The following is a 24,437-nucleotide window of genomic DNA, read 5'->3' on the forward strand; positions in this document are numbered from 1 at the left end:
CACATTAGATTTAAGATCTTCAAAACAGCATCCAAGTCACCCAGCAGCTTAAGGATACTTAGTCCTGATGGCACAAGGGATCTCCTTTCAAATTCTTCCAACTTAAATTGTTCTGACCATGGATGCATCCAATCTGGTTTGAGAGAGCACATGTTAAAGGACCTTCACACCCAGGGCCTTTGGTCTGCTTGGGAAAAGTTTTTGAATAGATAAATTTCCTAGAGCTAAAGGCAATATGGTACTCTCTAAAGGTGTTCAGAGATCAGTTGGCCAGCAAAATTGTTCAGATACTATGTTTCTCTGCTTGTTAATGTAAAACATTGCTATCGTACCTCTTGTTTGAGGAAACTTGTCTGGGCTATCTCTCAAGGGATGCCCCTTTTGGGCCACATATCTGGTAGGCAAGAAGAATGTCATAGTTGACAGATTGAGTTAGATTCTGGAATCTCACGAAGGTCTCTGGAAATGGGAGTAGCAAACCAGATATTCTGTTAGTAGTACACACCCATGGTTGATCTGTTTTATGTCTCCTTTGAACAGACTGGTTTTGAACTTCTGCTCCAGAAGAGAGCTGCTTGTAAACTACCTTGAAGTTTACAAGGGGCCTTCTTTCGCTCCTCACATCTTCTCCCTCCCACGTCTCGAGGAGGTCAGAGGCCCTAGGCAGTCTTTAAATTTTCTAAATAAATTAACTAGTCTCAGATAACTTCTCCCTAGATTGTAGAGAGAGTCTTCTGTATGCTTATCCTTCCTCTAAGGCAGGGGTGGGCAATTCCGGTCCTCGAGGGCTGCAAACCAGTCGGGTTTTCAGGATATCCTTAATGAATATGCATGAGAGAGACCTGCATACACACTGCCTCAGTTGTATGCAAATCTATTTCATGCATATTCATTAGGGATATCCTGAAAACCCGACTAGTTTGCAGCCCTCGAGGACCGGACTTGCCCACCCCTGCTCTAAGGGCAAGATCCTTGCGAACTGGAGGACCATGATTCTTATAACCCCATTTTGCCTGAAGCACATTTGGTTTCCCCTCTTCCAGAATTATTCAGCAGAGAACCAATCAGATTAGGGAATTTCCAGTTCTCATCACTTAGAATCATGGAATAATGTCATCCCAATGTATGGTCCCTAGCCTTCACATCCTTGATAAGAACTGGCATGCTAAGTCAGATTAAGATCTATTGGTGCTTATTACCATCTCTCTATACAGCTTTGAATTAGATTCATGAGAGGCTTCTAAGAAAAATAAAAAGTCATGGGATAGGAGGTGATGTCCTTTCGTGGATTACAAACTGGTTAAAAGACAGGCAATAGAGAGTAGGATTAAATGGTCAATTTTCACGGTGGAGAGCCTCAGGGATCTGTACTTGGACTGGTGCTTTTCAATGTACATTACAGGTCCTCCTGTAATGTATCACAATCCGCTTGTGATTTAACTACTCTATATAATTTTGTATCGTCCACAAATTTGATAACCTCACTTGTCATGAATCAGTTATTTACACTTTCAAGTAATAGAAGGACTAAGGGACATTCCATGAAGTTAGCAAGTAGCACATTTAAGACTAATTGGAGAAAATTCTTTTTCACTCAGTGCATAATTAAGCTCTGGAATTTGGGTTCATAAAAAGGTTTGGATAAGTTCTTGGAGGAGAAGTCCATTAACTGCTATTAATCAAGTTTACTTAGGGAATAGCCACTGCTGTTAATTGCATCAGTAGCATGGGATCTTCTTAGTGATGGGTAATTGCCAGGTTCTTGTGGCCTGGTTTGGCCTCTGGAAACAGGATGCAGGGCTTGATGGAACCTTGGTCTGACCCAGTAAGGCAATTTCTTATGTTTTTATGTTCTTATGTATTCATGTGGACCTTGCCTCAGTTGAAGACTCCCATCAAGCCTCCTGCTGGCTTGGGATCTCAGCATGGTAACATCTAGTTGATGAAAGCTTTCCTTGAGCCATTAGACTTCTGTAAGCTGAAGTATCTGACCTGGAAGGGCACTTTTGCAGAGAGGCTCATGTAATAAATCGTAGTAAATCATCTTTGGGTTTTTGTACACTTTATTGTATGGCTAAATGCATCGATAAGATTACACACACGGCAGCGCAATTTAAGGTCTTCGAATAAAGAGCTACTTGCAATTCCATTGCTATCATCAGCCAGATTAACATCTGTTAGAGAAAGGGTATTATCTCTTGCAGCCCCTAAGATCTGGAATACCTTGCCAGTTGAATTAAGGATAGAAACAAGGCAGCTAAAATTTAAAAAATTGCTTAAAACATGGCTGTTCAAACAGGCCTTCAACGAGAGTAGCAGTTGAGAAAAAACCAACTTGCATGATACAGCAATGCATAATTCTGAAGCAGGTCTCAAGTTCTAGTGATTTTAGGACATATATTTTAGTTTTGTAATATGGCAAGTAAATTTTAGTTAATGATGTATGTACATTTTTATTTTTGGTATGATATAATGTATTTTATGCAGAAGTTGTAAACCGATGTGAAGGTTTGGTCCATACACCGGTATAGAAAATTGTGATAAAAATAAATAAATATAAAGCATTTATCACTGGAAAAACCTACGGAAAAACCCGCAGCTGGTTTAGCAGGCTATTATTTATTTACAGGCAATGCAGAGACACGCTCTAGCACGGAAAACTGTTGGTGCGTGTTTTTTTATGCAGGATTTTTAGCGCCTGAATCGGCAGGAGTAAAAGTTAAAGCATCTATCTGCCATGCCAACTGTGACTGATTTTGCTGCATATTTGAGAGCTTACAAAGCATCTATATTGAATTTCATCAGGCATTTACCCATGTGAAAAAAAGGACACATTGCTGTAATATATTAATTGCACTTCTATCAAAACAAGGAAAATTTTAAGTGTAAGACTTAATATGAGCCATGGATTTGCAAACACATTTGCCAAGAATGAAAATCCAAAACATACTTTTTAAATAAAGGAACTCTTTAACATTAGTACCTATTTTAGACCTGTTTTTTCCACAGCTTTCTCCATTGGGGATTAGTGCGGGTGTTAACGCAGGTTTTTTTGCATGTCTCATTTGCATTCCATTCTATTGTTACATCCCTTGGGGCTGCCTATTTTTGCTGCATGTGCTCTAAAATATATGTACTAAAAATAGTGCTGATTTCAGCACAGGTCTTATATCAGCCTTAGTCAGTGAGCTCCAGGCCCTAGTGACTTATCCACCTTATACTGTTTTTTCATAATAGAGTAATTCTGCGCACGCATCCTAAATTCTTCCCTAAGGTACTGTCAGACTTCCACCATAACCAGTCTGTCATCCTTACAACATTTTTCCCTCAATCTTAAGTTAACAAGGGTGAACAAACTTTGCAATTTTGGATTACAAAAGAGCCTTAGCCTTCTATCTGGAGTGGACTGAAGCCCTTGTTTTTTTTGTTACTTTTGACCCCCATAAATTGGAATTGCTATTGCCAAGTGCAACAAATCTAATTGGACAGCAGATTGCATTTCTTTGTTATGCCTAGGCAGGTCTGACTTTGGAGGGACATGTCGAGGCTTATAGTATTGGAGCCATGGTGGCATCCGTGGCCCATCTGAGATCAGCCTCCATGGAAGAGATTTGTAAGGTTGCGACATGGAGCTCAGTCCTCACATTCACATCCCATTACTGTTGGATAAAAAGTCCCAGTATGACAGTAGCTTTGATCAATCTGAACTGCAGAGCGTATTAGAGGTTTAGAATTTAACTCCTTCCTAAGGTCCATAGACTTCTTGCTGCCAAAATACTTCTGCCTGGTGGCAATATTATTTTTTCTAGTTGAATTTTTCCTTTTTTCATTAGGAACAGCTTGTACCTACGATTCCCCACTTGTGAGGTGTTATAATAGGCCAGTCATGGGGCTATCCTGTGACTGGCCACACTGACACCTGGTAGCCACCATCATCACAAACCACTTTGTGGCAACTGGAATGCTGTTGCCATGCTGCTGCTATTGATTCCCTTAGGCGCACACATCTCTTCTTAATGGCACCATGGCAGGAAAGCTCTTAGGGCGCCAGCTGGGGAATTAAATCCAGCCGCACTTCCAGGCTGCACCTCAACAACGAGTCTCCTGTCTCGAGCAACGTGTGATGCAATGTTCTTGAGTTTTGCCTGATCTAATCCAGCCCAGCCTTGCCTCTTCAGTCCTCCTTACCTGGTCCCTGCTTTCGCCTTGGACTGATATTTGGTTCTGCCCTTAGCCTGGGCACTGACCATTCTTACCTGCCACTGACTTTGGCCTGGACTTTAACCACTCTCCTATTCTGCCTACCCTGACCCTGGACACCCCATCTGCCAGACCCAGAGGGACTCACCTAAGACTTGCCGGCCCCCTGGAACCCAAAGGCTTAACCTGCAAAAGAAAGTGACTGGTATAGGTGAAGCTCCAGGCTAGTCCCATTTCTGTGTTCTTCCGTCAGCTGTCAGTGTGGACCTAGGGGCTTGCTCTCAAAGTTGTGCCAACCACACCACAGGGTCACTTTCCTAACATGAGGGCTGCTGTATCCTGCTTGTCCTTGAAGAAAGCAAAAGTTGCTTTGAGAACAGCAGAATATATGTCCTTATAGAACCCTCCCCCGTATTTCCTTGGAATTGAATCATGTATTCAATATTTAAATATTTTATGAACTGAGGAGATGTCTGTGATGTAATTTGACATGCTCATTGAAATCTGTCAAAGCTTCTAGAAGCTTTCCAGTAATTGCTAGCTGGGCTTCATCAGATGATGTCACCCATTTCCTGGAGAAAATTTACAGGTAAGAAATTTTCTCTTAATAAATAAATATGTATTTTCTGATATTGCTCTTGAATCTTCCCTCCTGGAACTTCATATTATGATCTCTTGTTTGTCCTTTATTCTGAAAAAGGTTTGCTTCCTCTGCCTGATCTGTAGGTATATGTATTTACAGTTGTGCTCATAAGTTAACAAACCCCTGGCAGAATTTGTAAGTTCCTCTGCATTTGGCAGGTTAATCCCCAGCAGTAGGTTATGCACCTCTGCAAGCAAATGGAGATGGAGCAAAAGCTAATGTCACAGCTATATAGTCTCACCCCAACATCAGCCCGCCAATATTCTCAATCTCTGGCAGATGGTGGACATGCATTTCCCTAAGGGGGTTTGCCTGTGAATGAAAGATAAGGAAGAAGTACAAAAGGAGGCATCACGAAGATGAAACTGCTTTGTAGCACCGCTTGCCTCCTGAGGTGATACCTTTTGGTCCCTTCCTCAGTAGAATGCCTTCAGTTCGGTGGCCTTGGGTGGCATGGACTTAAAATTAAATTAGCAGTTGCAGGCTAAGAGAGGCTTGGCAGTGACTGCTTTCATTCTCTACCTCTGTAGCCAGGACCTGTTCCTGCTCTCATCCAGGGAGGACTAAGCTCAGGTAAAAATTTTTACTTTATTACAAAGGAAGAGTTTTCTTACTGCGTCTGTTTCCTCTGCATTCTGCCTTCCAGCTCACATCTCTGTGGAGCTCTGTGAAGTGTGGAAGTAGTTCAGGCACGTAGTAGGCCGCGTTTTTCATTGTGTGCTATTGGTGCGTGCCTGCACATCCCTATTGTTGCCGATTGTGCACCATAAATTGGGCGTCCTTGTTTCTGGATACACACTTTGGGCACCTAACATGGCATTCCTTGTGTATGTATACCTGAACACCCATTTTGGGCAGGTGTACTATATGGCTGTACCTGGACTCACATTTTTTTGTGTGCGTCCATTTTGTGCGAGGCTTTTACGTGTGGGTTCCTGACCATGCTTTTTGTGTGTCTAGTGGGCACGTGCCTATACCTGACTGAGCACCTTACAACCATGGTGCTCCCGGAGAAGAAGTCTAGGTGCTTATCTATTTGAGCTGCATGCCACATCAGGGCGATACAGCTGGAGCTTTCTTTTAAGCCTGTGTCGGCACTGCCTGGATGCTCATGGGGATTTACCTTCTACTGATCTTGCTGATGATGATCCATCTCCTTGTTCTGAGGGGAATGGGACCAAGGGCGACACAACGCAGATGTTTCATCCTTTGGTTGATCCATGGGCTGACTCCTGAGGGGAAATTTGCTTGCAGGATGTCAGGTTTGGAGCTGTAGACCCATCCTCCTTTTCCTGAGTGGAATTTTTCTAGGGATTACAGACATTTCTACAGGGGCGGTCTTCTGAACCAACTATACCTACTGGTTTAGGTCCATGCGCTCAGAGTTGTTCTGTACCTGTCACCATGGTCAAGTGCCATGGCACAGCATGGCCTGACAAGGCCTGAATGCAGGTGAATCAAAATGACACCAGTGATGGTGGCTCTCCTGTGGAGGAAGGGGAGATTTCTCCAGATTTGGAGCTACAGAGAACTGTTTCTTTCATAGAGATGAGTTGCTGAACTTGATCGTTCAGACTTTGAAGACCCTCAGAGTGGCTGGAACTGACTCCTCGGGGTACAGATGAAGGATTCCATTTTGGTCACCCTACGCAAGGCCTCATGCTTTTTTTCCTCTCCTGGATGTGATTTGAGAGTTTATTGATCTGGAATGGAATTCGTCACTGGAGTCCTTCAAAGGTGGGCACTCCTTGGCAGGTTTGAATCCGCAGGCCAGAGAGCAGTTGCTTTTCCCTAAGGTGGATGCTTTGATGTGTTCTGTCACAAAACGAACCATATCCTGGAAGAAGGTGCAGCACTTAAGGATGCTCAAGATAGGAGAATTGAGGTTATCCCAAAGCAAGCCTTTGCAGCAATGGTGATGAACTTGCAAATTGCTTCTTGCTGTGCCCTGATAGCTTGAGCTACCTTGCATCTTTGTTGAGAATTGGGCAGCACTGCTTCAGATAGAGGACCTATGGTAGAACTGGGGGCTGCCTTCTTAGCTGAGGTATTTATGTATCCGTTTATGTGTTATAGCCCCTGATGCAGCCCCATTGTGAGAGGGCGAAACTCGGCCTGAGTCGGGCTTTTTAAAGATAATATTTCCGCAATAAAGAATCCAAAAATTTGGACATCTTGGCTTCTAATTCTCATCTTGTTGCCTCCATGGCTTTGTTAGACAGCCTTCCTTGTTGCTTTATCAGTTCCCTTGGCAAGGGCACATATGCCACCTCTTCAACCTGCATTGCTTTCCTAATGGAAGCTGCAGTTGAGGCTGCTCCTACCATTGGAAGTGAGATCTCAGTTGAACTGGTGGTTACAGGCACATCATCTTAGGAAGGGAGTTTCCCTGGAGATGCCAGATTGGTTGGTACCCACGACACATGCAAATGTTCTGCAAGCAATAGATTGGAAGCATTAGCGGTTCGGTTAGCATATTGCCTGATTGCCAAGCATCTAGAGGCTTGGGTAGTCCTGATAATGTCTGACACTGCAACGACGGTGGCTTACATCAATCATCATGGTGGAACCAAGAGTCAACAGGTGTTGAAGGAGATAGATGCTCTTGTGTTGTGGATGGAGCAACATCTTCCAGGCATATCCGCCTCTCACATTGCCGGAAAGGACAATATCAGAGCCAACCCTCAACAGGAGAAACTTGGACTCAGGAGAATAGGAGCTGGCAGACAAAGCCTTTCAGCAACTTGTGAACCGCTGGGGCCTACCGGAATTAGACCTGTTGGCGAGCTTCAACAATGTGAAAGTTCCATGCTTTTTCAGTCGCAGATGAGACCCAAAAGTGCCAGGCATTGATGCTGTCATTCAGGAATGGCCACATGGCGCCATGCTATGTGTGTTTCCGTCCTGGCCTCTGATAAGCAGGATTGTCTGGAAGATTAAGTCAAACCAATACCATCCTTTTAGTGACTCTGGATTGGGCTCGGAGGCTGTGGTATGCCGATCTCCAACTGCTGGTGGGAAGTCCCCCTCAGGCTAAAGTCTCGGAAGAATCTGGGTCGAGTTTGGCCATTGAAAGGGCTCCGTTGTTGAAGTGGTGTTATTCACCTGCTGTAATTTCCACCTTACTTCGGGCCAAGAAATTTTCTACTTTTCTAGCCTGTATTACAGTTTGGAGAGTTTTTAAGGCCTAGTGTTCTGAGCGAGGTTCTCATCCTCTCAAGGTGGATATTCCTTTGATTTTGGAATTCTTATAGGATGGCTTGCATAAGGGCTTGGCCCTTAACTCTCGAAAGTTCAAGTTGCAGCTGCAGCACTTGCTCATTATAGGGGGGAGAGTCAGAGGAGGGCCTTTGTTTTTCCCATCCTAACATGTCCCATTTCTTGAAGGAAGTTAAGCTACCAGTACCTTTGTGGGACCTTAATTTGGTCCTGGAGTTCTTGACAGGTCTGACCTTTTGGCTGCTGCATGCTCTTTCCTTGCGACTGCTTACCTTGAAGACAATTTTTTCTGGCAGCAATCTGTTCAGCACATTGGGTCTCTGAACTGCAGGCTCTTTCTTGCCGGGAGCCTTTTCTGAGTATGACTCTGGGAGCGGTACAGATTTGGACTGTGCCTTTTTTTTTTGCCAAAAGTAGCTTCAGATTTCATATGAGTCAGTCTATTTCTCTGCCCACCTTGTACAGGGACAGAGATGAAAGCAAATACAGTCTTTGGTGTTTCTTGGACATCAAGCATCATTTGCTGTGGTACTTGGAGATGACTAAATCTGTTTGGAAGTCTGATCACCTGTTTGTGCTCCATGGTGGCGGTAAATAGGGAGCACCGGCGATGCAGGTAACCCATTGGATTAAGGAAGTCATTATGGCTGCCTATGTGGCTACTGAAGTTGCTTTGCCAAAACAGATTAGACCGAATTCCATGAGGGCTCAGGTGGTATTGAGGGCAGAACTTCGTTTGTCTCCTGCTGGGATTTGCTGAGCAGCAACATGGTCATCTTTGTACACCTTTTCCAAACATTCTTGCTTGCATGTTCGGGTTACGGAGGATGCTGCGTTCGTGCAGGTGGTTTTGACTGGACCGCCATCAGCCCTTTTCGGGATTAGCTTTGGTTCATCCCACTGGTGGGGACTGACCTTTCAGAATGCAGAGGAAGGAGAAATTACTACTTACCTGATAATTTCCTTTCCTCTAATGAGGGCAGGTCAATCCTAGACCCTGCCCTAGGCTGCCAATGTTGAATTCATGGTTAGCCTTTTCAGGGCGAATATTGCAGAGTGTGATTTCTGCTCTTCGATGAAGAATGGTAAGTGGATTTTCTAGCCCCTTAATTTACCTAACAACCCCTTCCCTACTCCAATGCTTAACATCATTCATGTTTCCCACCTTATGCGTCCCCTCCGTCCTATACATTTTTTCCCACCTTTCCCTTCCATAAAATGTATTACGGCCCAGCTCCAGCTCTGTTTATTTAATTAGATTTTTTGTTACCATGAGGTATATACCAGTTTCTGTATTGTTTAATTTTATTTTTTATCTTTACATTTTTAATTCTATTTTATTTTATTTTCATTTTTACTATGTAAACCGTTTTGACAAAAAAACCTTGTTTTGAAAAATGGTATATAAATACTTTTAAATAAATAAAAATACTTTTGTCTGAGCTCAGTGTTCCTGTTGGATTGGAAGCATGAGTAGTTGATTTTTAATGTTTACATATAAACAGTTTGTCCACAGTTTGGCTTATCCAGCGAATACTGGCGGGCTGATGGGGCAGGATTATATAGCCATGACATCAGCTTTTGCTCCATCTCCATCTGCTGGCAGAGGTGCATAACCCACTGGTGGGGATTGACCTGCCTTCATTAGAGAAAAGGAAATTATCAAGTAAGTAGTAATTTCTCCATCTATAGCATCTTAAGAAAACATGAATGATCAGACAAAACATGTCTATTTTTTTTTATTTAACCTTCCAAACATAACAAATACAACATATAGTACATAGGAAGAGCTCAGATTTTTGTATCACCATACAGTTCATTTAACAGAATAGTAAGCTTGATAACAAATAGGTTAATAAAGAACATAAGAGTATACTGTAGGTAGAGCTCAGCTTAATATTATTCTTCCCCTTCTCGGTAACCCCTCCCCCTTTTTCCCCCCCTCTGTTCCCGTCACTGAGGCTAGACAGTTCTTGATTTGGAACTTGAAAGCTGAAGCAATACAAGACACAACTACCGAAATTCTATAAATCGGTTTGTACAGATGTAATAAGTGTTTATAAATGATGTTTCTGTAGTGGTTAATAAAAATAAGCATTTGACAGTAAACAAAACACAGTAAGCAATAAACTGTAATCTGGAATCCAGAAAAAGGAATTTTGATTGCTAAATCTTCCCCCTACCACTATATGAGATACCATATAGTTTAATGCTGTATGCCATTAAATCTCATAATCTCAACTCTGTCATGGGTATACAGGAAACTAAAAGATTTTAGGTGCTAGGTGATTAAAAAGTGGTTCCCAAATTCCTGTCATCATAGCTACCTTCTTTGAAGAGGTGTTTTTTGCCGCTATATACTCCAGAGCATTAAGATTGAGTAGTTTCTTGAACCAAAACTCTACTCTCGGCGGAGTATCATCTAACCATTGGGTGAGAATAACCTTTTTTCCCAGAAGACCTGCTCGTTGGATAAACAACAAATCTGTGAGGCGGGTTCCCCATGTAAAGGAACTGGTGAACCAAACAACCACAAATTAGGGTCATTGGGTAGAGGGATGTCAAGCATTTGAGAACATATGTCCGTGACTTGCTGCCAGAAATGTAGCACAGTGGGGCAGTCCCAAAAACAGTGTTCATATGTACTGCTGGCTGCTTGACATTTCTTACAGGCTGCAGTGGGTGTTAGCTTAAATTGGTGTGCTTGTGAAGGAGATATGTACATGCACCAGAGAAATTTATAATTAGTTTCTCTAAGCAATATGTTATCGGAAACTTCTGGTAAAGTAGTAAACAAATGTTTGAATTCCTCTAAGGAAAGTTGAAAGTTCGGCCAGGCTGCCCATTTCTCATATAAGCGTACTAAATGTTCTAAAGTACCACATGTAGCCAGTATCTTATAATACAGGGTAATGTTTGGACGCTGATTGGGAGGGGTGGTAAAAGACATCCCGCAGATGTTTTAAATAAGGCGTTGGAGAGAAACAGTGTCCATTTTGCCTAATATAATGTCGTAATTGTAAATAGGAAAAGAAGTCGGAAGCTGGCAAACCATATTGAGTCCTCAGGGACTGGAAGTCGTATAGCTGTTGTGTCCTGGTATCATACATTTGGTAGATGTACTTAAGACCTTGACATTGCCACTTGTGAAACACTGAATATGTATGACCTGGTATGAAGTTTGGGTTAAAAGCTATGGTAATTAACGGGGTTAGGCGATATGGTATTTGCAGTAGCTTTCCAAGGTAGGACCATGTTCTTCGGATAGTTTGCAAGAGGGTGTGTACTTTAAGGTACTCATTTATGTGTGCATAGTCAACTTGTAATAGGGGGTTCAGAGTAGGAACCCGATACCAGTTGGCTATACTCTGGCATGGAACAAAAATGGAAGTGTCAATGAGCCAGTCCCGAACTAGTCTAATATTACAAGCCGTATTATACCAAGATAGATTTGGGCATCCGAGGCCCCCTTCAGAGTGTGGTTTGTATAGTGTGGCCATAGAGATTCTGGCTTTCTTGTTTCTCCACAAAAATTTACGTGTTGCAGTTGCAATGCTCTTAGCGTCCTGGCGAGTTAGCCAGAGTGGAATCATTTGGAATACGTATAACCATTTTGGTAAAAAAATCATTTTTAATATTTGTATCCTGCCCACTAAAGAAAGTGGTAAATTTTTCCAGTGTTCTAGTGTATCCAATGTTTTCAATAACAGGGGCTTTATATTAACGGTATAGAGGTCTGTCAGAGTTGGAATTTTGATACTTAAATATTTTAAATGCGAGGAGACCCATCGTAATGGAAATACCCCTGGCCATATAGACTGTAACGTACCGGTGACATCTATCGCCTCCGACTTTTCCTGATTAATTTTTAAGCCAGCGAACGTTCCAAACCACGTCTATTTTTAATGTTTCAAATTAAACTTTTATGCATCACAATCATTAAATAAAACCATAGCAATAAAGGAAATAATATAATGGTCCTGTTCAAAAAAAGGTTTGCATATCCTTAGCTTTTAATATTGTGTATTGCCCCCTTTTTGCATCAATGACGACTTGCAGTCTTTTGTGGTAGTTGTGAATGAGACCCTTTATTTTCTCAAATGGAAAGCTGCCCATTCCTCTTGGCAAAATTTTCCAGATCCTGTAAATTCTTTGGTTGTCTACCATGAACTGCATGTTTGAGTTCTCACCAAAGTGACTCAATGATGTTGAGGTCAGGAAACTGTGATGGCCGCTCCCAAACCTTCACTTTCGTCTGCTGCAGCCACTGAAGGGTCAATTTGGCCTTATGTTTCAGATCATTGTCGTAATGGAAAGTCCAAGGGTGCCCTACGCGCAGCTTCCTGGCTAATGAATGTAAATACTTTAATATTTACCACCATCAATTTTGACTAAATTCTCTGTGCCGATCTAGCTCGCATACTCTCATACACACGCATATACACTAAAGTTCAATTTTGGTCTCATCACTCTAAATTATTTTGTTCAAGAAGTTTTGAGGCTTCTCTAAGTGCTGTTTGGCATATTGTAAACTGGCTGTTTTGTGGTGTTGCTGCAGCAATGGCTTTTTTTTCTGACATCCTGACAAATTTTCCTGGCAGTTGTGTCTGAAATCTTTCTTGGTCTACCTGACAGTGGCTTGGTATTTACAGTACTCATAATTTTCCACTTTTTGATCAGAGTTTGAACAGTACTGATTGGCATTTTCAAATATTTGGATATTTTTATATCTTTTTCCTGATATATATAGTTAAACTACTTTTGCTCATAGGTCCTTTGACAGTTCTTTTGTTTTCTGCATGCTTCAGTAAACGCCAACGCCAGTGCAGCCCTGGATAAAATGCACAAGGATTTCTCAAGAGTTAAGAAACTCATTGACTATTTATACAGTCAAACAAGGCATAGGTGTGGATACCTACCCTTCATTGTCATTTCAACCTGTATATGTCAACTTGAGTGTATATTATCAGCCCAAACATTCAGAGGTATGCAAACTTTTGAACAGGACCATTTTATTATTTCCTTTATTGCTGTGGGTTGTTTAACGATTGTGCTATTCTGTGATGCATAATAGTTTAATTGGAAAAACATTAAAAATAAGACATGTTTTGTCTGATCACTCATGTTTTGTTAAAATGCTATCCAAGTCACCAAGGAGATGCAGAGGTATAGAGTCAGTCCCAGACTTCAAAATTTATATGCACAAATATTTAATTCATTAAATCGGCAACTCCATTGCTTAAGAGACACAAGAATTTTGCAACACGGAGTCCCCCGACACGGACCCGTGTTTCACCAAACGCGGCTGCGTCGGGGGGGGGGACAGTAATTTCTATGCGGTGTTCAAAGCTTTAAATCTTAGCGTCTTGGCAGCATTTCAGGCAAGGAGAGCCAATGCTACACATCTTACAAATTCTGCCAGGAGTACGTAAACTTATGATCACAACTGTAGGTCCATAAGTCTCATCTCATAGTTTTTGTTCAGATCTTGCAACGTTTTAGTTCACGATGGAGAGACTTGGCTCAAGTTTGTTTATTGGGTGAAGCAGAATGAGAGTGTGAGAGGTTCTTTGAAAAGGAATAGAGCAGAAAATGACTGCTTTTGTTGCAACATAATTTGCATCTTTCTGAAAGTAAAAAAAAAGTGTTCATCACAATATATAAATCATATGCATAAGTGTTCTGTTCATGTTTATTTTTTCAAATGTTTGAGTGAAAATTGGCAGGAGCAGTTCTTAGGGCATACTTGCTTCTGAGAATTATACACAGATTGGAGGTCTGAAGCTGTAGTTATAGGAGCAACCTATGCACATAGAATATGTTTCATTAGGAATTTTCAATTTCAGTCCACTAATTTAAGTTTATTCTCTTAGGTTGTCATGATGATGCATGTAGGATTGTGGAGCTGGCCTGTAAACATAATGTGTGTATCATACCTTTTGGTGGTAAGTGCTATGCCTTTAAATATTTGCTCTAATGCAGTTTTTAGTCAATGAGTTTTCTTAATCTAAAGCTGTATACAGTTCTTTTACTGCTGTAAATACGTTTGTGCACCAAATATGGTTAGTGTGTTGGGGGGGGGGGGGGGGAGGGGGAGAGAGGAAAATAGCATGAGGTTATGATGATAAATCATCAAAGTGATTCTGTGTAACTTGGGCAATTAAAGGTGTTGAATGTACTTTTATGTAGTGCTGTCGAGTTATATCCATATGAGACCTTATGCCTGGAAATGTTACAATAATTTTTGCTTTCATTTTGAAGGATAAATAAAGCCTATGGCATTTGTATCCTCTTACACTAAGGAGTAGATTTTAAAAGAAGCGCATGCGGGGTACATTTGTGCGCGCTACCCGAAATTGGAGCGGCCTCGGAGGGAACTTTTCTTCCGCTCCCCCCTACCTTGTTTCAAGTATTTGGCATATCTTGTGTGTGCTGGGCAGCTGCTGGCGCGCCATCCCCTGGCACAGCCGTTGTGCTGGAGGTCTCTGTTCCGCTCCCGGACCGGCGCCATGCCCCCACCCCTTCCCTCCCCCTTTTCAAAGCCCCGGGGTGTGCGCAGGAGCAGGTTTTCGGGGTTACACGCGTAAGTTACATGCGTAACCCTTTGAAAATCTACCCCCTAAGCTTTTAATATATCAATGTAAATTTCCTTCTATATCTGTCAACACTTGAATTTTAATTTTCACTTTCCATGAATAATACCTTCAGAGCTGTTCCTTTCGTAGTGCATGATTAAGTAGATGTTCTCTGTTAATTGTTGATCAGATTGAAAGGCAAAGTTTATATGTAAGTAGTATATTTTCTTTTTTTTGGTAGGAGGAACAAGTGTATGTAATGCTCTGGAGTGTCCAGAAGAAGAAAAAAGAGCTATTGTTTCTTTGGACACCTCACAAATGGTACGTACTAAAATGACAGGAGTGAAACTTTTACGATATAAGATGAATTCATCATTAATTTCAGAAAGCTTGCCATTTTGGTTAATATCCCAATATGAGTAAAATGTAGGAGATCAAATCTGAAAACTAAAGGTCATGTTAAGTGACATGGACAAAAAAAAAATGGTAATATTGTGCTATGATTTTGCTCTCCAAAACTATTTTCTATTTAACAAAATGTTATACATTTAATTCCAAGAAAATCCTTGAAATAAAGTAATGACAATGATACACCAAAATTGTAAACCGATTAAAAAAAATGTTAAAATATTAACATTAATCCCCAGCAAGCCCACAAAACGTGAAGTCCCCAAAAATATTTTCCAAAAACTAAGAAAAGAAAACACAAGTGACACACCAGTTTATCTAAATATTGGCTAAATGTTTACAGGGTCAAAACAAGTGAATTATTTCTTCTGAAATTTAACTAAACACATGGAAAAAGAAGTTCAGCATGCAGAGCAAATATTTGAGTACAGTTCCAAAATGTTCTGTTTAGTTTGCGTTGCCATCAGGAAAAATGTATATTTTTTGTCCCAAAAAATCCTATCATCCTTGTGAAAAAAGTTTTAGATTCCCTTCCTATCGGGAAGCAAAGCAAAAGAGGTCGTGAGAATCAAAATGTCATCAATCTGTGGTGTTCCATCAGTGAAATAGAAACATAGAACATGATAGCAGATAAAAACCATATGGCACATCCAGCCTGCCCATCCACATCATCTGTTCAACTTTATAGTCTTTCTCTCCCTCAGAGATCCTCTGTACTTGTTTCATGCTCTCCTAAATTCTGATAATGTCCTTGTCTCTGCCACCATCATGGGGAGGCTGTTCCATTACATCATCCACCCTTTCTGTAAAAAAAATAAAATAAAATAAATATTCCTTTAGATACTGATTCTACCCCTTCCCTTGTTCCTTGTTGAAAGAGGTCTACTTCCTCTACATTTATTTCTTGGAGTTCTTTAAATGTGTCTATCTTATCTTCCCTTTTCCTCCCTTTTCTCCTGGGTGTTCATTTATTTATTTAACAGTTTTTATAAACGGCTTAAATCAAATACATGGTACTAAGCAATCTACAATGTCGCATATAAAACCAAATATTTCAAACAAAATAAAATTGAAAAGTACATTTAAGGCCCCTAAGATGTCTGCCTGAGCAGATGTGCTGATGAGAGAAGCTCCTGAATTACCTCGATATTATTGATTGCCTGAAGCAGGAATGCCTCATACCAAAAGAAAGGCGAGGGTACGGGGAACAGAGGCAACGTCTACCCCGTTAGATTTAAACCAACCCCACATAGGAAGCTTCTTCTCAACGGCAACACCACTAACACCGGGAGAGCTGGTCGCTAAAGGAACTACTGTGGAGCATGAGTCGTCCCTTTTGACCATAGAAACATCTCTCAGCCCTGGTTCGCCAAACAGGCCGGCACCACCAGGCCGCAAGGAGGAAGGAAAACAGCTAGAGATCGCTGCCCTGTTGGGAGAATCCAGAGGATGGGAAGGTGCGGCTGGACAAGGAGTAACTGCAGTTGGACTTACCATCGTGGAACGTGCGGCAAAAGTACAGCCCCTGAGGAGTAATGGTGTGGAGGGACTGTCTATTGCCGAGATGTCGGGAACCTCTGGTCTAGAGGTGGGTGCCGGCGCAACAGTGGGAGGAGGAGGGAAAGATCTCTCTAAGTTGGAGGTAATTATACAACCTACAACTGAAGTAACACTTTCAACTATATGGACTGCGTCACAGTCTTTGGAGAAATCAATTGTAACACTTACCAAGGAAGTTATGGATATAAAAAAAACAAGTTCTGTTGAATGCTAATGGAATTGTACAACAAAATTTAAAAATTGAATCCATGGATGGTCGACTGAAAGAAGTGGAAAAGGTGCAGTCAAATTTAATACAAAGTGAAGTTATAGTCAATAAGAGACTTGAGAGTATTGAAAATTCCTTGAGGCTCACAATTTAAGATTTCTAAACTTCCCGGTGTTGAGGAATATATCCCTGCTAGATTTATTCAAATTATATACCTCGCAGATTCTGAAGATACCAGAGGAAATAAAACCAGTTGTGACTAAAGCCTACTATCTTCCCTATGCCGACCCAAATTGAGGAAATATTCAGGAACAACCATTGTCAGAAGTAACAACATTGTTGGAGTCCGCAAAGGAGTCTATTACTTGTGACATTTGCGTTTCTTATGGATAAGAATAATGTTTAAACATTATTTTAGAAATAAGCAAGCGATATTTTTTCGGATACAATGTTTGGTGTTACTCTGATTTAGTAAAAATTACTCAGACAAGGAGGAAATTATTCCTCAGTATGAGGGAGGAAGCCTTGCAAAAAGGAGCGCTGTTTAAACTGTTTCCCTTGCAAATGTAAACATTTTTACCATGGTCAAATCTGTGTTCTTTGAACCACTGCAGCTTAGAGCTTTCCTAAACTCCTGCTCTTAGAAAGTCCCAGCGTTTGGTTTGGTAATATTAGGATGTAAGGTGTTGTATCTTCTCAGGCAACCAAGTATTTAAATGTTTGATGTAACGCTCTGTTTTACTGGGACTCTCCCCTATTTCCTTTATTTTATATAAGTAGAGATGATAATCTTATGTCTTTTTTTTTTTCTCTTTTTGAAATTTGAATTGTTTAAATTTCTCTCTCTACTTAAAATATTATCCAGCAAGTGCTTACTTGTTGCATACATTAAAATTTGATAAATTAAAAAAAAAAAGTACATTTAAAATGTAATGAAAAACAATAAAAACAGCATACAAAATTCAAACCTACAAATAAATGATATGGCATAAGCCTCTTGAAATATACTTTTTAGCTGCTTAACTTCATTAACTTGCTTGGAAAGAGAATTCCATAAAACTGGGTGTAACGCTCTGGCATGCTGGAGCCAGGGAGCATCCCGGCAGAAGTGATACAGGACTGCAGAGCAAGTCTGGAGTTGGTCTTCTGCCTAACCAACTCCTTCCTCTGCAGTTGAGCCCTTGGGTTCTGGGACCAATAGGACTTGTCTCCAGCAGAACATCATAGCTGGAGTCTGGCATAGGCTAGGAGCTGGAGTCAGGCACTGGCAGTAAGGCTGGTACAGAGGACAGGCATGGGCTAGATACAGGCAGGACTGAACCAAGGGCAAGGCCTGGGAAACAGACAAGGAACTGAACCGGACAAAGACAGAAGTAGAGCATGCAGCAATAAATAAGAAAGCCCAACAGAGCACGAGACAGGGCTGAGAAACCCTAGTAAGCTCGAAGGCCCCAAGGCAGGACAGATAGGCCCAGAATGCTATTGAGCAATGCAGGAGAACATAGAATCCAGAGCAAGGCAGGGTGCCAAGGTAGGCTACAGAGCAAGGCAGGAAGCCAAGACAGGAGGCCCAGATAGGCAGCGAGGCAAGGCATAAGGCCTGGGTAGGCCGCGAGGCAAGGCAGAAGGCTCAAGTAGGTCACAAGGCAAGTTAAAATAACAAGGTGTAAGGCTGGCCAGGTCAGAGATCTGAGGTAGGGTTGTGGCTGAGGCATCAGGTAATCAGCAAGGAGGTAACTTGCGCAGCTGTGAGTGGGGCTCATTGCTGGATCAGAGTCTCTCTGGGGCTGGGTGGCCCGGGCCAGAGTCTCTCGCCCCTTCTCTCTTTCTATCTGCTCTCTCTCTCCCCCCCCCCCCCCCTTCCCTGGTGTTTTGAAATTTCCTCCTTTCAGTTATATTGTAAACCGGCATGATGTACCCACGAATGTCGATACATAAAAATAAATAAATTTGCTGTCTGGAATTTCTCTGAAGCAGAGCTGTACAGTGGGACCCTTCCTGGGGTGGATTGACTGGCCCAGACTGTTTACTTCTGGAGTGGAGTGGATGGAGTGGGCTCCTCCTGGAGCAGAGGCACAGCTGAGACCGATAGAGCTTGCAATTTGCTCTTGTTCCCTCAGGCTAGAAAGACAACACAGAATGAGCAGAAAGCATCAAATGTGTTTTCCTGGCATGTAGCCAGATGGACTCAGAACGAATGGGTATAGTATCCGCGTGCTAGCAGTTGGAGACGGATCTGACGTCAGCACGGGTGTATATATACCCCCACAGGAAGCGTAGCAACTTAGTAATTTCCGTCTTCAAAGCAGTTTGGAGAGCCTGCACGCTCGCTGAGCGTGTTTTCCAAATCTACTTTCTATTTTTTACATTCTACTTTCTTTCAACTACAACTTCTACAACATCGAGCCCCGCACTCCTGCGGTGATACCCTAAGGTCCCTCCCCCAGTAGAGTTTCCCGGGGTGATTTCCGTGATCCCCCGGAGGTTTAAGTCCTCGGTCCGGTGGCCGAATCACGGCAGGGACATAGCCCCCGGGCGAGGTTCGGGTGAGGCATACGAGGCGCCTCGGTCCCGGCGTGGACGAGGCAGCGGGTGCATATCCTCAAACGCGGCGGTGAAGGTACTTGCCCTCTCCCCCCGCAGCCGGAGACCGCCCGGGTTCCAGCCGGGAAGCGCCGAGGATCAGGTAAGGTGTACATCTCTTATTTCTGGTCTCCGAGGAACAGAGGATCGGCGGCGTGGCACGCCGTGGAGGGCGCCATTTTGTGGGCCTTGTCCAGGTATTGAGCGCCCGTAATAGGCGCAGCTCTATGACTAAGCGCATATTATATTCCTCATTGTGCGTATATTGCCTTATTACTGAGAGCATATTGCATGCCATTGAGCGTGTATTGCTAACCTCATATTGCTGAGAGCCTATCGAATACCATTGAGCGTGTATTGCTAACCGCTTATTGCTGAGAGCCTATTGAAAGCCATTGAGCGTGTATTGCTAACCGCATATTGCTGAGAGCCTATTGAAAGCCATTGAGCGTGTATTACTAACTGCATATTGCTGAGAGCCTGTTGAAAGCCATTGAGCGTGTATTGCTAACCGCATATTGCTGAGAGCATAGTGCTTATCATTGTGTGTATATTGTGAGCCGCATAGGGCTAGGCGCCTGTGGGCAATATTGCTGCCGCATATTATTCTTCAGCGCCTGTTCTATTAAGCGTATATAGCTGCCGCATATTGTTATTGTTGAGCGCCTGTTGTATTAAGCGCCTATTGCTGCCGCATATTAACATTGTGCGCCTATTGTATTCAGCGTATATTGCTGCCGCATATTATTAAGCACCTGTTGTGTTAAGCGCCTATTGCTGCCGCATATTAACATTGTGCGCCTATTGTATTAAGCGCATATTGCTGCCGCATATGGTTATTGTGCGCCTGTTCTCTTAAGCGTATATTGTGGCCGCTTTTCATTCAGCGCATACTTTTCAATGGAACAGAACGCCTCAGCGTCTTCAGCGGGGGCGCCGCCTGCCTCCGGCATTAAAGCCCTCAGCCTCTGCTCTGCATGCCAGCTTCGAGCCACGCACAGTGAAGAGCCAGACTCCCTATGTGCCCAATGTGAGGAGGCCGTGGGACCCTCAGGCCAGGACCAGTCTCAGCCATGATTTGCGGACAGTTCCCCAGGGGCTACTCCAGATTTAGCGGGCAGTCTCGACCAATCGAGAATCCCGGGGTATCTTGTACCCCAGCGATTAGAGGCTGCTTCAATTTCCTGGGTGGATCTCTTTAAGGGGATTCATGCCTTTGTACAGATGCAAACGGCTTCCCGTCCGGGCCCTGCTGTTCCCGCTGTTCCTGTTGTTCCTGCGGTGACTGCGGCGGCTGCTGCGGTGGCGGCTCCTGCGGATCCTGTTCCTGGACCCTCACGCCCTTATCGTGAGCGGGACCTCCCGCCGCTGGACAGCCCAGATCAGTCAGACCAGGAGTTTTCACCGGACGACTCCGAACTCCCGGACGAGGGGGAACTTCCCCCAGGGATTGAGCCATATAGAACCATGAGGCGGTTCTTCCCTAAGGAGGATCTCTCCGACCTGGTGTCTCAGTGTCTGGCGGAGTTGGATATTACAGGTCCTAGCGCTACTATACCCTCTGCGCAGAACCCCCTGCTGGAAGGTCTTCGTCCTACAGCCCGCCATTTTCCATTCTTGCAAGCGGCACAACAACTGATAGATTTAGAATGGGCGGCACCAGCGGCTTCCTTCAAAGGGGGCCGGGCCCTGGCGGGCATGTACCCATTGGCACCGGCTATCCAGGACCTGCTGGCGTGCCCTCAGGTGGACGCCTTGAATAGCGCTGTGGTCAAGCGCACTACCATTCCAGTTGAAGGGGGGGACGGCCCTAAAGGAGCCTCATGACCGGCGACTGGACGCCATTCTGAAACAGACCTTTGAGGTGGCAGCTCTATCTTTGCGTATTGCAACCTGCTGCACAGTGGTGACGCGTGCCTGTTTGTCACAGGTCAGGAACAACGCTCCAGCAGCTGACATGGAGTCCGCTCTCTCTCGTTCCTCACGGATGCTGCATCAGATCTAGTCCGGACAACAGCCAAGGGGATCTCATCCTCCGTAGCCGCCAGGAGGCAGCTCTGGATCCGGAAATGGTCAGCTGATGCGCCTTCCAAGACATGCCTCACCAAGATTGCCCTTTAAGGGCTCTTTCCTATTTGGCAGTGACCTTGATAAACTGGCCAGTACATGGGGCGCCTCTCCAGTGCCTAGACTGCCGGAAGATCGGTTCAGAAGGGGCCAGCGCGCCTTTCCAAGGCCCTCCAGGGGCAGGAGTTCACAGTGCTTCATTCCTTACAGGAGTCGCTACCAGGCGCCGCGTCCTCAGGCCAGGAATCAGTCCTTTCGGACCAAGCAGCGCAAGAGGGGAGCAGGCCCGGGCTCAGGTCCCGGCCGCGCCTCACAATGAGAATCCGCCGATTCATCTGGGGGATGGAGCCATAGGGGGCAGGTTAACCCTCTTCTACCCCAGATAGGTCGAGATTACGTCGGACCAGTGGGTCCTCGCCATCATCCGAGAGGGGTATTATCTGGACTTTCATCATCTCCCTCCGGACAAGTTTGTGGAATCTTCATGTCCCATACACAAGAAGGCGGCATTGGAAGCTACCCTGGCGAGACTCCTGTCCTTGAAAGCCATCATCCCAGTACCTGCCTGGGAAGTGAATTCTGGACACTATTCCATTTATTTCATGGTACCCAAGAAAGGGGGCACCTTTCGGCCTGTACTGGACCTCAAGTCAGTCAATCGATACTTATGGGTCCCGAGGTTCCGCATGGAAACTCTGCGCTCCGTCAAGACCGCAGTACAGCCAGGAGAATTCCTAACGGCATTAGACTTGTCAGAAGCCTACCTGCATATCCCGATCCATCCGGATCATCAGCGCTACCTACGCTTCAAGGTTCTGGGTCGCCACTTCCAATTCTGGCTACACACCAGGAAATGTTGAGATTACTTACCTGATAATCTCCTTTTCCTTAGTGTAGACAGATGGACTCAGCATCCCGCCCAGCTGCCTGTGTACATGGGTTTTCACCGATTCAAGGTAAGCCATGTCATCTGTTTCCATAAGAGCATACACTCTACCAGGTGTCAACGCCTTCCGGTTGGGAATGCTGGCGGTCTCCAGCTACTATCAATCGGTCAGGGGAATCCTGTTTCACTTTTCACTGAGCGTCAGTACACACATCCATAACAGCTTTTGCAAGGAAGATTACTAAGTTGCTATGCTTCCTGTGGGGGTATATATACTAGAGATGTGAATCGGAACCAGAATCGGTTCGGATTTCAGTTCCGATTCACATCTCTATAGATGTGAATCGGAACCAGAATCGGTTCGGATTTCAGTTCCGATTCACATCTCTATAGATGTGAATCGGAACCAGAATCGGTTCGGATTTCAGTTCCGATTCACATCTCTAATATATACACCCGTGCTGACGTCAGATCAGTCTCCAACTGCTAGCACGCGGATACTATACCCATTCGTTCTGAGTCCATCTGTCTACACTAAGGAAAAGGAGATTATCAGGTAAGTAATCTCAACATTTCACATCGCAAAATGGGTGAACAGTGGCACTGGACTTCTCTGGAGATAGAAATGCAGATGTTATGGGAACGCAGTCTGGAGTGAATTCTGAGTAGCTGGATTGGAATTATCTTCTGAGCCTTTTTTACACTGGAGGGATTCAGAGAAGGCAGATAGGGGAAAGGTACATGCTACTTTACTAGGAGTCAGAGCTGACCACCTTAGAAGTTTGCTCCCTGCAGCTGATTGCAGCTGAGTTCCAAGGCCTGAATTAACTAGCTCTTTCTGTTTCAAAATCTCTGCTATCTGACACCAGGGCAGAAGAGCTGAAGGAGTGCACCATATTGAAACAGAATTTACCCTTGTTGGTAAGGAATTTAAATTAAGTTGACAAATTGTGGTTGTATTAGCTGTACTTTTCAAGAAGGTAATGCTGGGTATGAAAGCAGGTGCTCGTTTTAATTTTCTTTGGTTGAATTTACTTGTCTCTGGATGTGCTGTGATTTTCAAGGGAGCTGGGCTAGGAGCTTTGTCGGCAGATTGCATGCTGGCAGACACCCCTGTGTTTTTAGTTTGGAAGGCATTTTCAAAGAATTACAATCAAAACAAATCTCTAATGTGAGGCTTTGCAAACCTGGAGCCTTTTACATCTCCACAAAGCAGGTTGGGGAAATGGCATGAAAAACATTCTGGGAAGTTTGGTGTGTTCCAGATTTGGCATGCAGGGCATACAAAGTACAGAGCTGTGATCGGGTTGTTTTCAGATGCTGCAGCTGGAGCAGGATTTGCGCTTATAGGTACAGAGTTTAAATCACTTTGGTGAAAATGGAGCAGTGCCCGTCTCACTCGTAGTGAAGATACACTCCGCTCATGGCCTGCATCCTGCTCGTGGTGAAGATGAAGCAGGCCTCAGTGTGCCAGGAGTGGAGGCCGTCCTGTTTGCGGTGAAGATGGAGCCGGCCCCGGCATGCTGCAAATGGAGTCCGTCTGACGTGTGTGTGTGTGTGTGTATCGGAGCCGTAGCTAGTCTATGGCAGATTTTGCCTCAGACTTAGGCACCATCCACGAGTGGCGTCATTGTGCGAGAAGCATCGGTCTCTTTCCTTCACCTGCACCAGCAATAAGGAGCACAGCGGCCTGCAGGGCTTCAAAAAAAAATTTGGTGTTATCCTTCCATTTCCTGCCCCAGCAATGAAGATCAGTGTGGCCCATGGGGCCGCAAAAAGCACTGGCCTTGGCTCCTCCTCTCTTCCTGCACCGGCAATAAAGAGCAGACTAGTCTGTGGGCGTCACAGAATGCATCAGCCATTTTTCCTAGCGTGTAGCCAGATGGATTCAGAACCAATGGGTTAAAGACCTGGCTTTTTCAACAGGCTTTTAATTAGGCCAATTGATTCTTCTTCTCTTTCTCTTCATTTTACTTAAAGGGTAATTAGAAGGAGACATAAAAAATCCTAAGGGTTTAGAGGAGCTGAAAAGTGTAAAAAACGATAGAATAAGGGAGGTATAGGCCAGGCTAAAGAAGGGTGATGAAG

General features: G+C 43.8%; 1 protein-coding gene across 1 annotated transcript in view; it reads left to right on the forward strand.

Moving 5' to 3' along the window:
• The window catches only part of AGPS (alkylglycerone phosphate synthase), a 394,780-nt gene that overhangs the window by 109,733 nt on the left and 260,610 nt on the right, over positions 1-24,437 (forward strand). The window contains exons 6-7 of the mRNA XM_029605879.1: positions 13,936-14,007; positions 14,879-14,958. Coding sequence (XP_029461739.1) covers positions 13,936-14,007; positions 14,879-14,958 — 152 coding nt within the window. The remainder of the gene's footprint in view (positions 1-13,935; positions 14,008-14,878; positions 14,959-24,437) is intronic.

Source organism: Rhinatrema bivittatum, chromosome 6 (assembly GCF_901001135.1).
Source record: "Rhinatrema bivittatum chromosome 6, aRhiBiv1.1, whole genome shotgun sequence".
In the NCBI taxonomy this organism is placed as follows: domain Eukaryota; kingdom Metazoa; phylum Chordata; class Amphibia; order Gymnophiona; family Rhinatrematidae; genus Rhinatrema; species Rhinatrema bivittatum.